Genomic DNA, 19,602 nt, shown 5'->3' on the forward strand with positions numbered 1-19,602 from the left:
TGTAAGTGAAAATGAAACAGGCCAAGTAGTAGAATCCATATCTCTCATCTAACTTTGACTGTCCTGTTCTAGCTAGACACTTCACACTCAAGATCAATATAATTGATCTAACGAGTCCAAAGAAATAATCAAAAAGGACCAAATCAGGATACAAATTAGGATACAATAAAGCCACTTATACAACAATGTTTATTGCTACACTATTCACCATAGCCAAGGTATGGAAACAGCCCAGATGTCCCTCAATGGACAAGTGGATCAAGAAAATGTGGTATATGTGGGGTCTGGGATATAATTCAGTGGTAAAGCACCAAAAAAGAAAAGACAAAAAAGAAAAAGAAGGAAAATGTGGTATATATGCAAAATGAAATTTTATTTATCCATTAGGAAACTTAACATTATGTCATTTGCAAAGAAATGGATAGACCTAGAAAAATAATATTAAGTAAAATAAATCAGACCAAGAGAGACAAAGGACACATGTTTTTTCTCATAAGTAGAAGCCAGAACTAATTCATAAATATACAAGCAAATATTTACAAATGTATTCATTGAAGTGTGATATTTGAAGGGGAGAATTCAAAAGGTGTAATTCCTTAGAAAAGTGAACTCACAGACAAATAAAATGAATACCAGGAAATTGGCCCTTGGAAGGTATGGGATGGAGGTCAAGGAGAGGGGGGTAGATGAATGAAGAGAGGAAGGGGGTGTACAGTTATAATATTCAATGCATATGCCATAAAACTAAGAAAATTGAGGGAGGGACTGGGTTGGAAAGAATGGGGGAGAATGATGAAAGAGTGACATCATTCAAGATGCATTGCACTTATAAATTTATATGTTGAATGATAACTCCTTTGTACAACTGAAAATTACAAAAGTATAATTTCAAAAATTAAAGAAGATCAAAATGATCACAGATCTGTCCTGTATAACAGGCCACAAGAGGAGATTGCAGAGCATTAATGAAAAATTCATAGTTAGAAAACACCTTAAAAAGTCCCTTCCTAGACAAGTGTATCTCACCTCTGTTTCTCCCATACCATATACATCAGAAAGAAGCTAGAGGAATGGTAAGAAGCAGGGGAGACCACACATGAAGAAACACCAGCAAAAAGGGAGGAAAACCTGCATGATCACTGAAAATTTAATTCATGTCTACTTCCAAAACGCATCTCATCTTTTCCTGGTAAACGAAACTCCTATTTTGTGTAAATGGACCATACCTGAGGACTTCAGAGTAGCCCTTGGCAGCAGCCACATGCAGGGCTGTGGCCCCTGAGCGAGCCTGCCTTATATCATCTATTTTCCCACTGTTGAGCCATTGGCGAGCATCCTGCAACATCTGTTGCTCTTCTTCCTTTCTTGATTGCTCTAGATCAACTCCTACAGAAGCCAGATAGCAGACAGCATTACTAAACCTCCACTTAAGCCTAACAGTATATTTTAAATACCATAACATTTACCACAAAGAATAGTTCATAGTCATCAAGTTGAGTATTCATCCACTTAGAAAAGCAAAGGCATTTGCATACACACTGGTTGTCTTACAGGGTTTAAATCACCAGGATAAATATTATGGAATGTGGGCCCATTAAGGGAACACACATAACTACTTATGTTCTTTATTTTCAATGGAACATAAAAACCAGAGGATTCATTATGTGTACTTTATAATATTTGTATGAAGTCATAAAATTCAAGGTGCTTTTGGATGTTTTATGATATTAGTTTTCAACAGTCTTCTAAGGTAAATATGCTTACTGCTAAACTCATTTATTAGTAAAGAAAAATACAGAAAAATTAGGTGCCTTATCTTAAGGTTACAAAACACATTAGTGACAGAGCTACATTAAAATTGATATTTTGATCCTGTTGGCTTTTCTTTACTATTCACTACTGTAAGGTTGGTACCAAAAAAACCCTGTTTTCAGATATGACACACTTAAGAACAACGAACTATCTCCAAAGCTTGTTTCCATGTAGGTAAATACTTACCTGGAGCTATCTACAATAATCTAGAGATGAATAAGTGATCTATAGTTTTATAAAGTACTTTTAGGGCTGGGGTGGTAACTTAGTGGTCGAGTGCTTGCCTAGTATGCATGAAGCCCTGGATTTGATTCCTCAGCACCGCATACACAGCCAGAAGTGGTGCTGCGGCTCAAGTGGTAGAGTACTAGCCTTGAGCAAGAGAAGCTCAGGAAGAGTGCCCAGGCCCTGCATTCAAGCCCCAGGACTGGCAAAATAAAACAAGTCTGTTTTGAAGGCAATGCAGTTTGTTTCCTATAAAAAGCATTATGGAGAAACTCAAAAGAGTTATTCTCTTAAGCCAACAACTCTAATATCTAATGCAGTGAAGAGGGGTTCATCACATTTTATTCTTCATTATATAAAGTATGTCCTAAATACCAACAAAGAGTTTACACTCATTAGTGGTTTTTATCTATACTTGGTCTTCTCCCTTTCAGCTTCAGCGAAAAAAATCAGTGAACTCCCTGTTTTCTCTGTATGCTTTAGGGCGGTGGATGGGGTAAAAAGGAAACCTATTTAGAACATAACAGCCCTCTACACACTAAAGAGAGTTAATAGTGCAATGGAGGTAGATGTACATATGAAATGCTACTTCAATAGAGCACAGTCCAGAGTATCAGAGCAGAAAAGGCAGGGTTTTAAATAAAATTCTTCTTCTTCTTTTCAAACTAAATATATACATTCTTAAGGAACTATTTTGTTTTAAAATATTTTGTTATTTGCAGCCAGGCACCAGTGACTCACACTTACATGAGGCAGTAGGAACAGCAGCTGTCTGTCAAGAGCATCTTCTAAAGCAGGGTTAACATACCTTCCATAAAGGGCCAGATAATAAGTATTTCCAGGTTTGCTGGTTACTGGTTTATCAAAATTGTCTGAATCTGTTGCTATAGTACAAATGTAGCTCTAGACCTTAAAAGCTTATCTGGGGGTTGTAGTACAGAGGCACAGCTACTATCATACCCTTAACTGAAAACTGGTTCTCCTCTATCAAGGAAAGGTCACTTTCAGCTGAACCCACAGCTTAGGTTACCAACCTAACCAACCAGCTCAGCTAAATCAACCATGGCAATTGGTGGGTAACAGATGTTGCAGCCAGATTACCCCCCACAGCCACAACTCTGAATAATATATAAACAAATGGGCATAGATTTGTTCTGATCTAAATGATTATATCAACAAGGGTGACTGGAGCTAAATCTTTTGGAACAAGCTATAAATTGCCAATAACACTGCTTAGCAAATCACCACCTTGGAAATCATGTCCATAGTTTTGTAATGATTCTGGCAATATTCCCTATTCATTGTCTATGGTTATTTAACATTTATTAATTAAAAGAACAATGAGAAAAAATATTCTCCAGTTGGGAAAAATTCTATCCTATTATTTAGTTAATCCTATTAATTCATCTAAAACCACAAAATAAAAAATAAGCATTTAAAATTTCGTTCTTCTAAGTTAGATCCCTCATCTTACTTAACAAACTACAAAAATAATTTTCATGGATAGTATGGATAAAGATCACTTTAGATGTTATAATAAATTTCTCGATGAGCACTACCTTTAGTTCTCTTTGCATCAAGAAAAAAAGATGCAAAATAAAATAATGAACTTGGCCACTCTACACCCCATCCTTTCTTTAGATTTCTACTGTGTATGGCAGATCTAATGTAATGTTTACACACAATAAGAAGTGTTTGCACTCCTCCTCAGGGCACTCCTTACTATATGATGGGTAAACAACCTCAGACAGTAAAAACAAGGAATGACTAACCATTCTTTGGCATTTGGCCTATTCTTATGTGAGTTATGAGGACTAATGCTGTGCAGATCTAATCCTCTCCTGTCACATGATCATCAAAGGCTCTATACAACAAATCCATTCTGTTTTGTACTCTAAGGGACAGTAAGAGCCTCTCCTTGCCGACCCAATTCCCTAGGTTACCTTGCTTCTTTACTTGCTCCAGAAGAAGATCTTTCATGGCTGGCTCTTCTGCAAGATCAGAGGGGACTTCACCTTCACTATTTACAATTCCCACACTGGCTCCATGGTTAATGAAATACCTGTACAACAAGATCCAGAATCAATATTATCTTTGTCAATCTAATATCCATTTCTCCTCATGTATTTGGGGTTCAATGCATATCAAGGCATGTTTTAGGGACTTATATATGGTCCCAGGAAAGGTGCTTTACTATTATTTTCCAAATCTTAGCTAGGGCTTAAGGTTTCTCGCTTCCTGACAAGAACAATCTCAATACCAGGATTTCTTTTACTTATTTGTCTTTTTATTAGAATATATTAATTGCAAAGAAGTTTTCATTGTAATATTTCTACACATGCATATAATGCACCCTCTATTGTACTTTCTCATTCTCCATCCCCTCCCTTTTTAAACAACTTTTGGGGAAGGGGAAGAACTGAAGTTTGAACTCAGGACCTCATGCTTACTAGACAGGCACTTGACCACTTGATCCACTTCACTAGCCCTTTTTGCATTTGGTTATTTTTTATTATTATTTAGTATTTTTGATGCCAGTTGTAGGGCTTAAACTCAGGGCTTGGATGCTGTCCCTGAGCTTTTTGCTCAAAGCTAGATGTCACATGGGCCACCGTTCTACTTCCAAGCTTTTTTTTTTGGTCATTAATTGGAGGTCAGTCTCAGGCTTTCCTCCCTGGGCTGACTTCAAAACTCAATCCTCAGTCCTGAGTAACTAGGATTAAAGCATGAGCTACCAGCATCCAGCTTTCCCTTGGTTACTTTTTGAGGTAGGTGCCTGGATTGGGATCCTTCTTTTGGTGCTTCCCCAAACTGCTGGAGTAACAGATGCATCACTACCATGATCACCCTTGGTCAAAATGGAGTTTTTTTGTTTTGCTTTTTCCAATATTGCTTGGGTGACTTCAACCTTGAACCCCTAATCTCATTCTCCCAAGAAGCTAGGATTAGGGCTGGGGATATGGCCTAGTGGCAAGAGCGCTTGCCTCGTATACATGAGGCCCTGGGTTCAATTCCCCAGCACCACATATACAGAAAACGGCCAGAAGCGGCGCTGTGGCTCAAGTGGCAGAGTGCTAGCCTTGAGCAAAAAGAAGCCAGGGACAGTGCTCAGGCCCTGAGTCCAAGCCCCAGGACTGGCAAAAAAAAAAAAAAGCTAGGATTACAGGCTTGAGACATCACACCTAGCTTTTAAAAAACTTTTAACTATCTTCATTATTCCATTTTCATATATGTATATAAAGTACAAATATACTTATTTGATCATATTCATCCTGTCTTTACCCTCTCCTTTTGTCCTCCCACCCCCAAAGATGTCTGTTCTCCCCTCCCTCACACTGTTATCACCATCTCACACCTGTCATTCTTTAATGTCCAGATTCTGCCTATGAGGAAAACATTTGATATTTGTCTTTCTCAGTCTGGCTTATTTCACTTGACATGATTTCCCCTTCCTTCCATTTTCCTAAGATTTCTTTTATACTCATATCCCTACCTGTTTCTCACTTCTAATGGATAGCAAGAGACTTTCTAACTACCATAAGGGAAGGTATGCAGCACTTAAAAAATTACTCACTATGAGCCTGGTGCCAGGTAATCCTAGTTACTCAGGAGACTGAGATCTGAAGATCACAGTTCAAAGCCAGCCAAGGCAGGAAAGTCTGTGTGACTCTAATCTCCAACTAACCACCAAAAAAGATGGAAGTGTAACAGTGGCTCAAGTGATAGAAGGCAGAGCAGTGCTCAGGCATTCAGTTCAACCTCAAGACTGGCATGAGCATGCAAACACACACACACACACACACACACACACACACACACACACACACACACACACTATCCACTATCCTGAGCTCTAAATAAGTTTTCTAAAAGGATATTCTGTACTTGCAATATTAGGAATGAAAGGCAGCCTCCAAAGGCTAACTAGCTCATTTTCAAGAAAACTTTTCCAATGTCAAGTTAGAGTTTATTAGTGTTATAGATGCAAAAATAGAGTAAAGTTGTACATTAAAATGAAACAATACCCAGGATTAGAATGGACATTACCTGGGGGTAAGGGCATGCCCCAAGGCGAGCTATCATTCTATGTCCTAAACCCCAATAAAAACAAATTAACAAAATAAAATAAAATAAAACTAAACAATACCAGAAATCTCTTTGTAACAGCCATTAGCCCAAAATACATGCCCTTCAAAAATAAAGCCTTCCCATCCTTACTAATAGCTGATGAATGGTCTTTTTGCTACTATTTTAAGGGAGAAATAAATGAAATGTGTTAAGAAAAACGCAGAATAAACTGGCATTGGAATAAACTATAAAGACATTAGGTCAAGCTGCTACTGCTAAGTTAAATGCTATTTATAATAAAAATGTAGGATCATCCCAGATAATTAATGTTAAGCCTACACTCAAGTTAAAATGAGGAAAAAATAACTTCTAAGCTTCTCTTCATTTGATGTACCATACTGAGTACAAATATGAGATTAAATAGATTTTCATGCAACATGAACTAGAACTCACTTGGATTCTTTCTGAAAAGCCAATGTGTCTTTTATTCATTTTGATTCCTCTGAAAGTTAGATTGCCTAATGAGTCTAAAAGTATATTATGACTCATGATTGTAATCCTAGCTACCCAGGAGGCTAAGATACATAGGATCAGGGTTCAAATCTAGCCTTGGCCAAGAAATAAAAAGGCCTCTGAGACTTTATATCCAAGCAAAAGGTTGGGCTGGAGGCATGGTTCAAGTGGTTGGACACCAGCCTGGCAAGTTATCAGGCTCTGAATTTAAAAGCCAGTGTGTGTGGGATGGAGTGGGGGAGGAGAACAAGTATAAAGTATAAGGTCTTTAAGACACAAAATGGAAGCCAGACAAGGTAGCACACATTTATAATACTATCATTCAGGAGGCAAGGGCAGAAAGATCCTGTGTTTAAGGCCTGCCTAGGCTAAACAACAAGGCCCTGTCTCAAACACAAAGCAAAACAAAGAGATACGAAAAGAAAAGTAATAAGATCACCAAGAGCTGATCTTACTGTTTCTGAGGCAAACTGAATATTGTTTTAAAAAATCATGTTATTTTCATTTGTATAAAAAGGAATGCTACACATTACAAATAAATAATGATAGTAAAATAAAAACCTGTAGGGCTGGGCTATAGCTCAGTGGCACACTGCCTAGCAAGTGCAAAGTCCTGGGTTCGATACACAGTACCAAAAAAGAAGACAAAAAATACAGTTAAAAAAAAACCTCAAGAAAAAAAACACATCTATACAGTAGTGATAATATCATACATAATGAAAGATAAATTGAAACAAGCTATCCAACCACCACTCCACTTCAGCAATGGATTCTAGTTTAGATCATCTCATTCATAGCTAATTCATACATATAATTTCTAGTACCTGATATGAGGAAACAGTAACTAATAGATTTACTGAGTTCCAGGTAATATTTGGATGAGCAAAAAACTGCTGAATTTTAACTTACTTTTAGAAGAAACCACAGTAAAAAACAAAAAGCATTGCAATAATTCTCTATACTCATTTTCACAAAAGGGTAATAACACAAATCTATCCTCAGTCTAAGTGTGAGTTTTCCTTAGAGAAGTAGAACAAATAAGCAAGTAAAACACTTGGAAAGAAAAGCCAATCACTGATAGCCCAAATATCTCAAATATGCCACCTGAACAAGTAGACCAAAACCAATAATGAAGGGTCAGCATGCCCTAGACCTCTTTGATAAACATTTTAAGTGCAATTAAAGTGGTCAAAAAAGTCATCTTAATTAACTCTTGGGCATTAATGCATTGGCATTAGTAAGGCTGAGAACTAGAACCTTTCCTTCAAGACTCTGAAAGGGGGCAACCTAGGAAATGAACAGGTAACTAATTTGCTAATGCAGAACATGGGGAAGAATGAAAAGAAACCACACTATTCAATTACCTTGGCTTTGGAATCAATATCATGCTGTACTTTCTTTTGAACCAGCAGCCAGTACTGATTAGTACTCATTAGTACTGATGCCTAATGTTTTTGTAGACTCTTAACTCTACCTATGTTTAAGTTTTCCTGCTGAACATCTTTCGCCCAAAAGGGCAAACCCAACAATTCAGGCTCTCTCTCAGGAAACCTCGGCAAATCAAATTCTGAGACCTCTACATAGCCACTAACTTAATTCTGCCTGCTTTATGCTGAATAGAGAAATGTTATGGCCCTCTAATCATGTTATTGAAAAGGGCTTAAAACAGCCAATCTGATTTTCAGAGAACTATAGAATATCATCATTTCATTTAGGAAATTTACCTTGTCAATCTAAATTTGTCCTGCTCTACAATATACTCAAAAGCTCCATTCTAAAAATAGTACAACTACCAAAGTCATTTTCCTATTTAAAAGCAACCTCCATGATCATTCCTTCATACCACAGCCACTGATATAGTATTTTTTATGTCTCAGATTATATGCTCATGATCTTCTGCTCAAAGGAAGGTAATCTACTGCCATAGAGGTTAGACGCTATTAATGTTATCTTATTAATCAGACCCATTACAACACATGCCAATCCCAACCTTACCTTGGTCCCCGATGTACTAAGCACTGATTTTTAAAAAAAAATAGGTTTACAAAGAAGACCAGAAAAAAAATCTCTTGGCCTACCTACTTATGCATGCTATCATAGCTATTTAGAAGTAACCTACATAGTATACCAGCAGTCTCGTGATCCACCTGTCCCAACAAATACAATTTATGATAATGGAAGTAAACAAAAAGTTTTAACCCAAAATCATTGATTTGGTAGCTCTATAAAACATGGTATCAGTTATCCCTTTAAAATAATCAGTTTCGGGGCTGGGGATATGGCCAAGTGGCAAGAGAGCTTGCCTCATATACATGAGGCCCTGGGTTCAATTCCCCAGCACCACATATACAGAAAACGGCCAGAAGTGGCGCTGTGGCTCAAGTGGCAGAGAGCTAGCCTTGAGCAAAAGGAAGCCAGGGACAGTGCTCAGGCCCTGAGTCCAAGGCCCAGGACTGGCCACAAAAAAAAACAAATAAATAAAATAATCAGTTTCCTGATTTGTAATTTGTAATAGAAATTACAACTACTTATGAAATTCAAGTTCTTAAAGCAGAGGAGAAATGAAGGTTATTTCTATCGAATTCATACAGTAGGTTACTTACTCTGCTATGTTGAGATATCCACAGGAAGCAGCTGCATGAAGGGGTGTCCAACCCTCATTGTCCTGCTGGTTTACATTGGCTCTGTTTTCCACCAGAAACCTTACCATGTCCAAATTTTCATCAATACAAGCCTGAAAAGAGAAATCAGTTCATTCATTCAACAGAGATGTACTGAATTCTATTATGGGCTGGACACCGTTCTAGACATTGGCAGTGACCAGGAGTTTTAATGATACATTATGTTTTTCTTTCATACTAATGTCCACAGGATTACTCTAAACTCAGATGTACTATAGAACCATTACTTATATTACTAACATATTAATAGGATTAATTGTGAAAGTCATATCTAATGTGCTATAAATACATAAGCCTTTTAATCATTATGCTATAAAATAAGAGTATATTAGAAATGTGATGACAAATTCGCTTATAAATTCTGTATTTTTAGCTTTTTATCTTTAAGTAGTTTACAAAGGGGTTTCAATTAAACAATTCAGTTAATAAACATAATGCATTTTGTTAAGTGTCAATCCTTCCATTGTTGTCTCCATCTTTTTCAACCTCAGCCCCACAACCTTGCTAATGAATTTTAAATGAAAAATCACATAGGATCAATCACATGCAATTTTCTCAGTAGGAAGTTATAGTTTAAAACTCTAGGATTGCTAAATAATCCCTCTAGTAAAACAGGTAAGGAAATCATTTTGAATGGGAAAAAATGTATTTTCTGAATGGCTTCAGATAACATTGGAAAGAATGTTTGTAGTTATGGTTGTTTAAAATCCTTATCTGCCCATCTTATGCTCTCAATCAGGGGATAGCACAGAAGCTTTCTGAATGAAGGCTTTAATCCTACCATAAAGGGAACAGCCAGTCATAAACAGCAATGAGATCTGTAAAAGTTAAAATGGGGGGCTGGGGATATGACCTAGTGGCAAGAGTGCCTGCCTCATATACATGAGGCCCTGGGTTCGATTCCCCAGCACCACATATACAGAAAATGGCCAGAAGTGGCACTGTGGCTCAAGTGGCAGAGTGCTAGCCTTGAGCAAAAAGAAGCCAGGGACAGTGCTCAGGCCCTGAGTCCAAGCCCCAGGACTGGCAAAAAAAAAAAAAAGTTAAAATGGTATCCTAACAAAATAAAAAGAAGATAGAAGGTCCTTGGTGGAAAAGATAATTATTATCTAGGCTTAGACAGAAGCAAAGGAAACCATCACATTTTTAAAAACTTGCTGGGCTAGGAATGTGGCTTAGTGGTAGGTTGCTTGCCTAGCATGCATGAAGCCCTGGGTTCAATTCCTCAGCAACACATAAACAGAAAAAGCCAGAAGTGGCGCTGTGGCTCAAGAGGTAGAGTGCTAGCCTTGAGTAAAAAGAAGCTAGGGACAGAGCTCAGGCCCTGAGTCCCAAGCCCCAGGACTGGCAAAAACAAAAACAAAACAAAAAATTTGCCTATGAATTTCCCGGTTAAAATGAATTATAAGTTAGTTAATTAAAACTATAGCTGAATACGTATTCATTAACCAAAGCAAAATAATGTTCACAATAATTTTAGGAAGTTATTTACTTTCTGTAGTGTGACATTACATTAAAGCTAAATAATGATGGGCAAAACTGGTGGTATGTTAGCATGGATCAGGGCAACCACATTAAAAAAAAAAAAAAACTCCTAGATGGGCATAGTGGTATAGCTACTTGGGAAACTGAAACTGGGAAGATCTCAACTCAAGGCCAGTTCAGGCCCCCAAAAAATGTTTATGTGCACAGACTGGTGGTTCAAGCTTATAATCTAAGGTACTTCGGAGGTGAAGGGTGAGGCTAGAAGTTTAATGATAGCCTATAAAAGCTCATGAGGTTAGGCATCAGTGGCTCACACCTGTAATCCTAATTACTCAGGAGGCTGAGATCTGAGAATCCTAGTTCGAAGCCAGCCTGAGTAGAAAAGTCTGAGAAACTCTTATCTCCAACTAACCAGCAAAAAAACCATCAGTAAAGGTATGGTGCAAGTAGTACAACAGCCTTGAGTGAAAATACTAAGAGAGAGCTCTGAGGCACTGAGTTTAGCACCAAAGTACTAGCACCAAAAAAATGCAGTGATACTCACCAGACACTATGTTGAAAATGAACTATACAACTTATGGCTGGGGATTGGAGAGAAAAACCTGGAGAGAGTGAGGGAAGGAATGACATTGTCCAAAAAGAAATGTAGTCATTACCTGACCTGCTTAACTGTAACTCCTCTGTACATCACTTTTATAATAACAATAAAAAAAATTTTAAATAACAGGGGCTGGGGATATAGCCTAGTGGCAAGAGTGCCTGCCTCGGATACACGAGGCCCTAGGTTCGATTCCCCAGCACCACATATACAGAAAACGGCCAGAAGCGGCGCTGTGGCTCAAGTGGCGGAGTGCTAGCCTTGAGCGGGAAGAAGCCAGGGACAGTGCTCAGGCCCTGAGTCCAAGGCCCAGGACTGGCCAAAAAAAAAAAAAAAGAAAAAGAAAAAGAAAAAGAAAAATTTTTAAATAACAAATGCAAAAAGGGGTTAGCAGAGAGGCTCAAATGGCAGAACACCTGCTTAGCCAAGTGCAAGGACCCTAGTATGGCCAAAAGAGACACAGAAACAGAGGCAGAGACACAAAGAGAGAACCAACTACACTTGCAGATAGAGTGGAGTTATTATTTTTATTAATTCTAAGTCCTTCAATATGGGTTTTCAATATTCTAGGTGACAAAACAGGAAGCACTGCTGCTGCATTAGCTGGCTGTTTCCAGGTGCAGCTGATTGAGTTGCAAGATGAACTGGCCATTTTTCACAAACTGCTGCTGCCTTTTACTCAAGAGAACAACTTATCGCTATTCTGTCTAAAAATGAACAAAGTGAGCTTGTCACCTTAAGGGAAATAACTAAGATTTATTATTAATGATCAAGTTTCACCACGTAAGGGAAAATGGGAATCTGGGGAAACAGCCACCATGCACATACACATATATGACCAGATTCTTTATATACTTTAGCAAAATATCACATCAGACTGAATAAAGACATTAAATGAGGCAAGCACTCTTGCTACTAGGCCATATTCCCAGCCCAAGACATTAAATGAGATTTATAAAAATGTAATATATATGTAAACACATATATGTATAGTGTGTGTGTGTGTGTGTGTGTGTGTGTGTGTGTGTGTGTGTGTGTGTTGAACTCAGGGCCTGGGCACTGTCCCTAAGCTTTTTTGTTCAAAGCTAGCACTTTACCACTTTGCCATTTCTGGGTTTCTTGCAGTTAATTGTTAATTGGAGACAAAGCGTTGTGGATTTTCCTGCCTGGGCTGGCTTTGAACCGAGATCCTAAGATCTGGGCCTCCTGAGTAGCTGAGATTACAGGCATGAGCCACCAATGCCCTGCTAACCCTGCTTTTTTATCCACACTCTCCAGTATATGGGGAAAATCTGCCATGCTTCTCCAAGCCTTGGGTATTGGATACACAGAAAGTCCTTCACTGACCTCACTGGTCAGGAGAAGGGTTTCATCTAGAGGGGTGAAAGGCAGAGATTGGAGACAGAAAGGCAGGAGGAGGAGGATATCACCAGGCGGGGATGAATGCCAGAGCTCAGAGGAAGCTTCTGGAGCCAGGACGAGATGATGAACAAATGTTTAAACAGCAAAGATTACTATGGAAGGAATTCAGGTTGAAACTCAAGAGAAGAACTATAAATATAGGACCTATATGGTATACATCTATCAAGAGAACTTATGAGTACTTCCTGCAGAGACAAACCTCATGATAATCCAACCTAAAAGCAGGGGGTACAGGATTCAATTTAAGTGAAATCTAATTACCTATCTCTGGTTACAAAAAGCATCACTGTTAATTTTTCACAAACTATTTGATATTCCATTTTTTAACAATTACTGAGGCTAGCTAAGCATATCAGCCTTGACTTAATTTGATGTAATATATTCCTCCAACAGGACCTTCAGAGGCCAGATGACTCACAGCCATATTTTTAAGTCTTTTCCAACAAGTAACTCCAGAAATCAATTTCTTCTATAATATTTTCTTAGGCTTACTGACTTCCACAGCATTTCCATTACCATTTTTATTTCTTTGTCACATAAAATATTTCATAATTATACTTATAATTAAATTGGTCTTTAATTCCAATGGCAAGAGCTGGTCAGTTTATGACCAGTTTCTGTGAAAACTGTAAATTTAAAAAAATGCGGGGGAGGGTGCTAGTGTCCTGGGGCTTGAACTCAGGGCCTGGGCACTGTCCCTGAGCTGTTTTTGTGCTCAAGGATAGCACTCTACCACTTGAGCCATATCTCCATTTCCAGCTTTTTTTTTTTTTTTTTTTTTTTTTTTTTGCCAGTCCTGGGCCTTGAAATCAGGGCCTGAGTACTGTGCCTGGCTTCTTTTTGCTCAAGGCTAGCACTCTGCCACTTGAGCCACAGCGCCACTTCTGGCTGTTTTCTGTATATGTAGGTGCTGGGGAAGCAAACCCAGGGCTTCATGAATACGAGGCAAGCACTCTTGCCACTAGGCCATAGTCCCAGCCCCACTCCCAGCTTTTTGGTAATTAATTGGAGATAAGATAAGGCCTTTCCTGGCTAGACTAGCTTTGAACTGTGATCCTCGGATGTCAACCTCCTGAATAGCCAAGATTACCAACATGAACCACCAGCAATAAAAAATTTTCAAATGGAAGTAGAAGTATGGCTCAAGTGGCAGAGGGCCAGCCAGCCTTGAGGAAAAGAGCCAAAACCCTAAGTTCACACCACTAGTAAGGGTGTACAGAGCACACAGACACACACACACGTACAGAGAGAGAGAAAAAGAGAGAGAGAGAGAGAGAGAGAGAACCTTGTAAGTGAACAGATGAAAGCAGGTATGTCTTAATCTATCTTCTATAACCAGAATCCCTGGGCAATTTTTAAAGACAGGCTTTTGGCTCATGTTGTAGAGACTAAGAAGTCCAAGGTTGGGCAATGGTGAGAACCTCAGCCTTCAACTCATGCTGAAAAGTAGAAGGGCAATGGATGTGTGAGAAAGCCCATTCCCACAAAGACAGTATCCATTTGTGAGGGCCCCTACTCTTCCTCCATGAACCAGACACCTCCCACTTGGCTCCACACCCAGTATTGCCACAATGAAGAACTAAGGTTTCAACACTCACTTTGAGATAGACTCAAACCAAAATAGGGCACTTTTCAAAAAAAAAAACAACTATTGAAATCAAAGGAAAAGGAAGTGCTTTAGGGGTTTTATCAGTTGCTTTTCCCATTACAGTGACAAGGTATTTGACATTAACAATGTAAAGGGGAAAGATTTATTTACCCTCCTGTTTTAAGAGAGCTTAGTCCATAGTCACTAAGCCTCAAGTACTTGGAAAAGTAATTTTATTTAAAAAAAAAAAAAAACTAGCAAGATATAGGAGCTTGTCTGTAAAAATAACTTCTGAAAATTCCCTAAGTTCAGAGCACAATGAAATTCTAACTGCAGGAGTTACCTGGCTGTAAGAAGGTAGACATGGTTAAGCTAGAAAAGAATCATCCTGGGCTGAGGATATGGCCTAGTGGCAAGAGTGCTTGCCTCGTATACATGAGGCCCTGGGTTCGATTCGCCAGCACCACATATACAGAAAATGGCCAGAAGTGGCGCTGTGGCTCAAGTGGCAGAGTGCTAGCCTTGAGCAAAAAGAAGCCAGGGACAGTGCTCAGGCCCTGAGTCCAAGCCCCAGGACTGGCAAAAAAAAAAAAAAAAGAATCATCCTTGTAATATCGAGCTACAGAGTCAAGGTTCCTTCCTCCCCCTGCCCTCTCTGCCACAAGGACTATGAAGCATGGTTGAGAGAGGAATGGTCCTTGCAAACCTCCTCAAATAAATTATGACTAAATTTAGATGTCCTCTGCCCACACCACCTGCAGCTGTGCTGCTGACTCATTCAAGACAGCAGGATGGCACTCCAGCAAAGCTACCCATCTATAAAACCCTGTCCAGGGCCGTGAACTCCAACAGCAGTCCTCTGCTCACAGCTATACTAAACCCTCCCTCTTTTTCCTGGGAAGGAGGCTAACATGGCTTTTGATGTTACTGTGACAATAATGGGAACATTCTTCTTTACCTTTAACTCAAAATTCCTTCTTTCATGGTGAAGTCCATTTCTTCCTATTTTGTATTACTAAAGATACTAAAGTAATTATTTGTCCTAAGCTCCCTAAGAAATGATGAGAAGGCTCATTTGTCCAAAAGAACTATTTGTTCTAAAGGCTGCTAAGTGCATAAGTCAAAGCGTTCTAAAATAATGTCACATTTCTCTGGTAAAGACAAGTTTTCATGGAGGGAAAATACTTGCTTTTACCAATTAATTGGGGAAAGAGCACTATGATCTTTCTACTGTACCTGATATTGCACTCTATTAAAGGCAAAAGTGACTGGTGGTGATCAATGCCAGAATTAAACTGGGGAGTGCACACAGGCACTACAAACAAAGCCTCTCGGTTCCCAGAATAGCCTCCAACTGTCACCACCTCCAAGTGCTGGCTTTTAGAGCTGACCTTGCTATGTATCTTAGAATAATGCTAACACTAACCTGCTTTAGCCTGCAAACAACTCTCCTTCCTATAATACTAGCTCCAGGTAACTGGGCTAATTCAGGTAACTGGATCAGAGCTTAGTGCAGCCTAGCATCTACTCATTTTGGTTTTTCCATCTATATTTGCTTTGATTTGTTAACAAATCATGATGACAAAAGTATTAGGAGAGTACACCAGCTATCAAGACACCTTCAGCAGGAGAGAAAACATTTGTAAGCCACACATCTAACAGATATTAATTTCCAGAATATATGAGAGTCTTTAATCTTCTAACAACAAAAGCAATCCAGATAAAACAAAGGTGAAAAGGGGGCAGGGCAAAAATAACAGATAAAAAAAGTTTACTGTTTTTACTCTATGAATGAGGAGATTCTGGCAACACAGAAAAGACTAGATTCTGAAGTGAGAAACAGAGGAAGAGAATCAAAGGCACAAAGGGGTGGGGGAGGACCACAAAGAAACCAAGCCAATGGAAGAACAGCAGCGAGGAGTTCCAAAACCATCTCTGGCCTCCCAGGAGTGGAAGGGATAGATGGCCCTGGCAACAAGACTGCCAAATCTAGCTGCAGGAAAAGCCCAATTTCCCATAAGCCTTAACCTCAGTACCCGTGAGACAGTAACTACTCCAGTATGGAAAGCTAGCCTTGGTGAAGAAATTCTGTAACTCCTCTTATCTCAGGAGCAGTATAACAGGGTCATCAGATAGATCTACTTTTAGTTGGGTTTTTTTTGTTGTTGTTGTTTGCCAGTCCTGGGCCTTGAACTCAGGGCCTGAGCACTGTCCCTGGCTTCTTTGCTCAAAGCTAGCACTCTGCCACTTGAGCCACAGCGCCACTTCTGGCCGTTTTCTATATATGTGGTGCTAGGGAATCAAACCCAGGGCTTCATGTATATGAGGCAAGCACTCTTGCCACTAGGCCATATTCCCAACCCTACTTTTAGTTTTTTGAGGAAACTCTGTACTGATTTCATAGTGGTTGTATTAGTTTATATTCCCACCAAAAGTATATGAAGGTTTCTTTCCTTGCATGTTCATCAGCATTTGTTGTCCATTTACTTAATAATGGCCATTATAACTGGGGGAAAATGGAATCTTAGTGCAGTTTTTTTTTTTAATTTAATCATGCTTTGTTTAAAGGTGTCGTACGTAATTAGGTTAATGAGTACATTTCTTGACAAACATCATTAGTACCTCCCTGGTTGTTCTCCCATCCCCTCCCTGCTCTCTCCCTAACCCCAAGTTGTAAAATTAATTTCTAACATAGTGTTTTGTGAGTTCTTAGTGTAGTTTTGACTTACATTTCTTTTATGGCTAAGAATGTTGAAACTTTCTAAATGTATCTATCAGTCAATTTTAGTTATCTTGCTATAAGCTGCTCAGTTTGTCCATTTATTGGTTGAGCTAGTTGTTATTTTACTTATTTTCTTTTTTAGCTCTTTTTTATGTTTTTATTATTGCTAAGTTGTTATACAAAGAAACTGCCATTCAGTAAAGCAGCTTGTGAATACAATGTATCTTGATCAGTGTTGACTCAACATTCTCATTCACACCTCCCAACCCAAGCCTATCTTCTTTTAGCTCTTTATATATTCTGGTAATGAATCTTTTATTTATTGAATAGCTGGTGAAGATTTTCTCCCATTCTGGGGGTTGTCTCTTGATTCTGGTAATTTGTTACCTTTGTTTTTGTAGTAACTTTAAATTTTGATGCAGTCCCATTTGTCTATTCTTGCTCCTGTTTTCTGGACAATTGGAGTTTTATTTAGAAATCTATTATCTGTGCTCATATCTTTCAGAGTCTTAGATGTTACAATTAGATTTTTGATCCTGGAGCTGATCTGTATACAGAGTAAGAGGGATCTAGTTTCATTCTCCCACATGTGGAAAGCCAGTCTTCCTAGCATCAATTGTTGAAGAAGATGCCTTTTTTCCACTATAAGTATTTGGCTCATTTGTCAATGTACCAATGAAATCCAGAGGACTACAAGGTAATATACCTTGAAAAACTTTAGTCAACTAAACTGTAAAACCTAGGAAAAATGGGGCATCTGACAATTCCAGTGCTCAAGACTTTAGCATACTAGCTGACTCTAATGGCACCTCTGATTGGCAGTCTGAGCCAGTTTGAGCACTCCTCTGGGAATGGCCACCACGCCTGTGTCTCTGCTGGGTGCCTCCTGGGTGCCAGGAGTAGAGAAGAAAAGCAGTAATAAGGATTTAACAAAACTCAAACCCTTTGCACTAAGGGTAATGTAAAATGATACAGACTATGAAAAACAGTATGGTGGTACCTTAAAGAATAAAAATATCCAAGTGCTGGTGGCTCATGCCTGTAATCCTAGCTGCTCAGGAAGCGGAAATATGAGGATCACAGTTCAAAGTCAGTCCAGGCAGAAAAATTCCTGGGACTTTTATCTTCAATAAAATACTCAGAAAGAGCTGGAAGTAGTGCTGTGGCCCAAATGGTAGAACACTAGCCTTGAGCACAAACAGGCTCAGGGACAGCGCCTAAGCCCTGAGTCAAGCCTCCAGACAGGCAAAAAAGTCAGAAAGAATAAAAAATAAAAGTACTGTTCCTATCTTATTTAAAAATAGCATTTGGCTGGGCAATGGTGGCTCACATTTATACTCTTAAGAGATGTTCATGAGGCTGAGACCTGGAGGATCCCTGGTAAAGCCAGCCTAGGCAAAGAAGTCTCCAGATTCCACCTCCAATTAACTAACAAAATGTTATAGACTGGAGGCATGGCTCAAGTGGTAGAGTACCAGCCACGAGCAGTTAGTTGAACAAGGATGTGAGGTCTTGTGTTTAAGTCCAGAACAAGGTTGGAGGCAAAGGTAGACACAGATTTTTTTTGTGTGGCATATACTCAAAAGATTTGAAAGCCAGATCTCACAACAATATTTTAAAATAGTTGAAGTATAGAAATAACCCAAGAGCTCACAAGAGAAGCAACATGTAGTGTAAACACACAATGCAAACATTGTAGAGGGAATATGGCTACACTGACACCTTGATGTCAGACTCTGGATTCTAGAAAATGTTTCTGTTCTTTTAATCCACTAAGTATAAGACACATACAATTGAGACAGAACACAGAAAGTCAACCCAGAGACTTTGCCATAGTCTCATTAATCTATCAGCAGTGATAGATCCCTATTTTGTCATGAGAAGTAGCCAAAAAATTTATTATACCAGCCTTTAAAAGACAAGTATATTAAACAGAAAGTGTTTTGTTTTTGCCCTCTCCTTCCTTCCTGCCTGCCTGTCTTCCTGCCTTCTTTCCTTCCTATCTTCCCTCCCTCCCTCCCTCCCTCTCTCCTGCCCTCATTTCCTTTTCCCTTTTCATGCTACTGAAATTCAGGTCTTAACTCTTGCTAGCAGGTGCTCTACCACTTGAGTCATGCCCCCCTCTTCATTTTGTGTTGCTTTAAAAAAAAAAGTGTGCTAGTCCTGGGGCTTTAACTCAGGGCCTAGGTTCTGTCCCTTTATTGCTTAAGGATAACACTCCACTACTTTGAGCCACAGTGCCATTTCCAGTTTTTAGGTGGTTAAATGGAGATAAGAGTCTCATGGACTTTACTGGCTGGGCTGGTTTCAAAATGATATCCTCAGATCTCAGCCTCCTGAGTAGCTAGAATTACAGGCATGAGTCACCAGCAACCAGATGTGTTGGTTAATTTTAAGTTGATAGTGTCTTGCTTTATGCCTTGGCCAATTTGGCCTATAATCTTCCTCGTGCTTCCTTTTGTCACTGGATGACAGACACATGCTACCA

The 19,602-nt window shown here is 39.0% G+C and overlaps 1 protein-coding gene and 1 long non-coding RNA gene across 8 annotated transcripts in view; one reads left to right on the plus strand and one right to left on the minus strand.

Moving 5' to 3' along the window:
* Ppp1r12b (protein phosphatase 1 regulatory subunit 12B) overlaps positions 1-19,602 on the minus strand; it is a 201,797-nt gene that overhangs the window by 151,153 nt on the left and 31,042 nt on the right. For all 7 annotated transcript variants that reach the window (XM_048357234.1, XM_048357233.1, XM_048357232.1 and 4 more), the window contains exons 2-4: positions 9,222-9,352; positions 3,981-4,099; positions 1,227-1,386 (exon numbers count right to left, since the gene is read on the minus strand). In XM_048357234.1, coding sequence (XP_048213191.1) covers positions 1,227-1,386; positions 3,981-4,099; positions 9,222-9,352 — 410 coding nt within the window. The remainder of the gene's footprint in view (positions 1-1,226; positions 1,387-3,980; positions 4,100-9,221; positions 9,353-19,602) is intronic.
* On the plus strand, positions 809-9,238 carry LOC125359479. The gene is made up of 3 exons (XR_007212562.1): positions 809-1,189; positions 8,658-8,879; positions 9,109-9,238. It is a non-coding gene; the product is annotated as an uncharacterized LOC125359479 (long non-coding RNA).

The sequence above is a fragment of the Perognathus longimembris genome, chromosome 11 (genome assembly GCF_023159225.1).
Source record: "Perognathus longimembris pacificus isolate PPM17 chromosome 11, ASM2315922v1, whole genome shotgun sequence".
Taxonomy (NCBI): domain Eukaryota; kingdom Metazoa; phylum Chordata; class Mammalia; order Rodentia; family Heteromyidae; genus Perognathus; species Perognathus longimembris.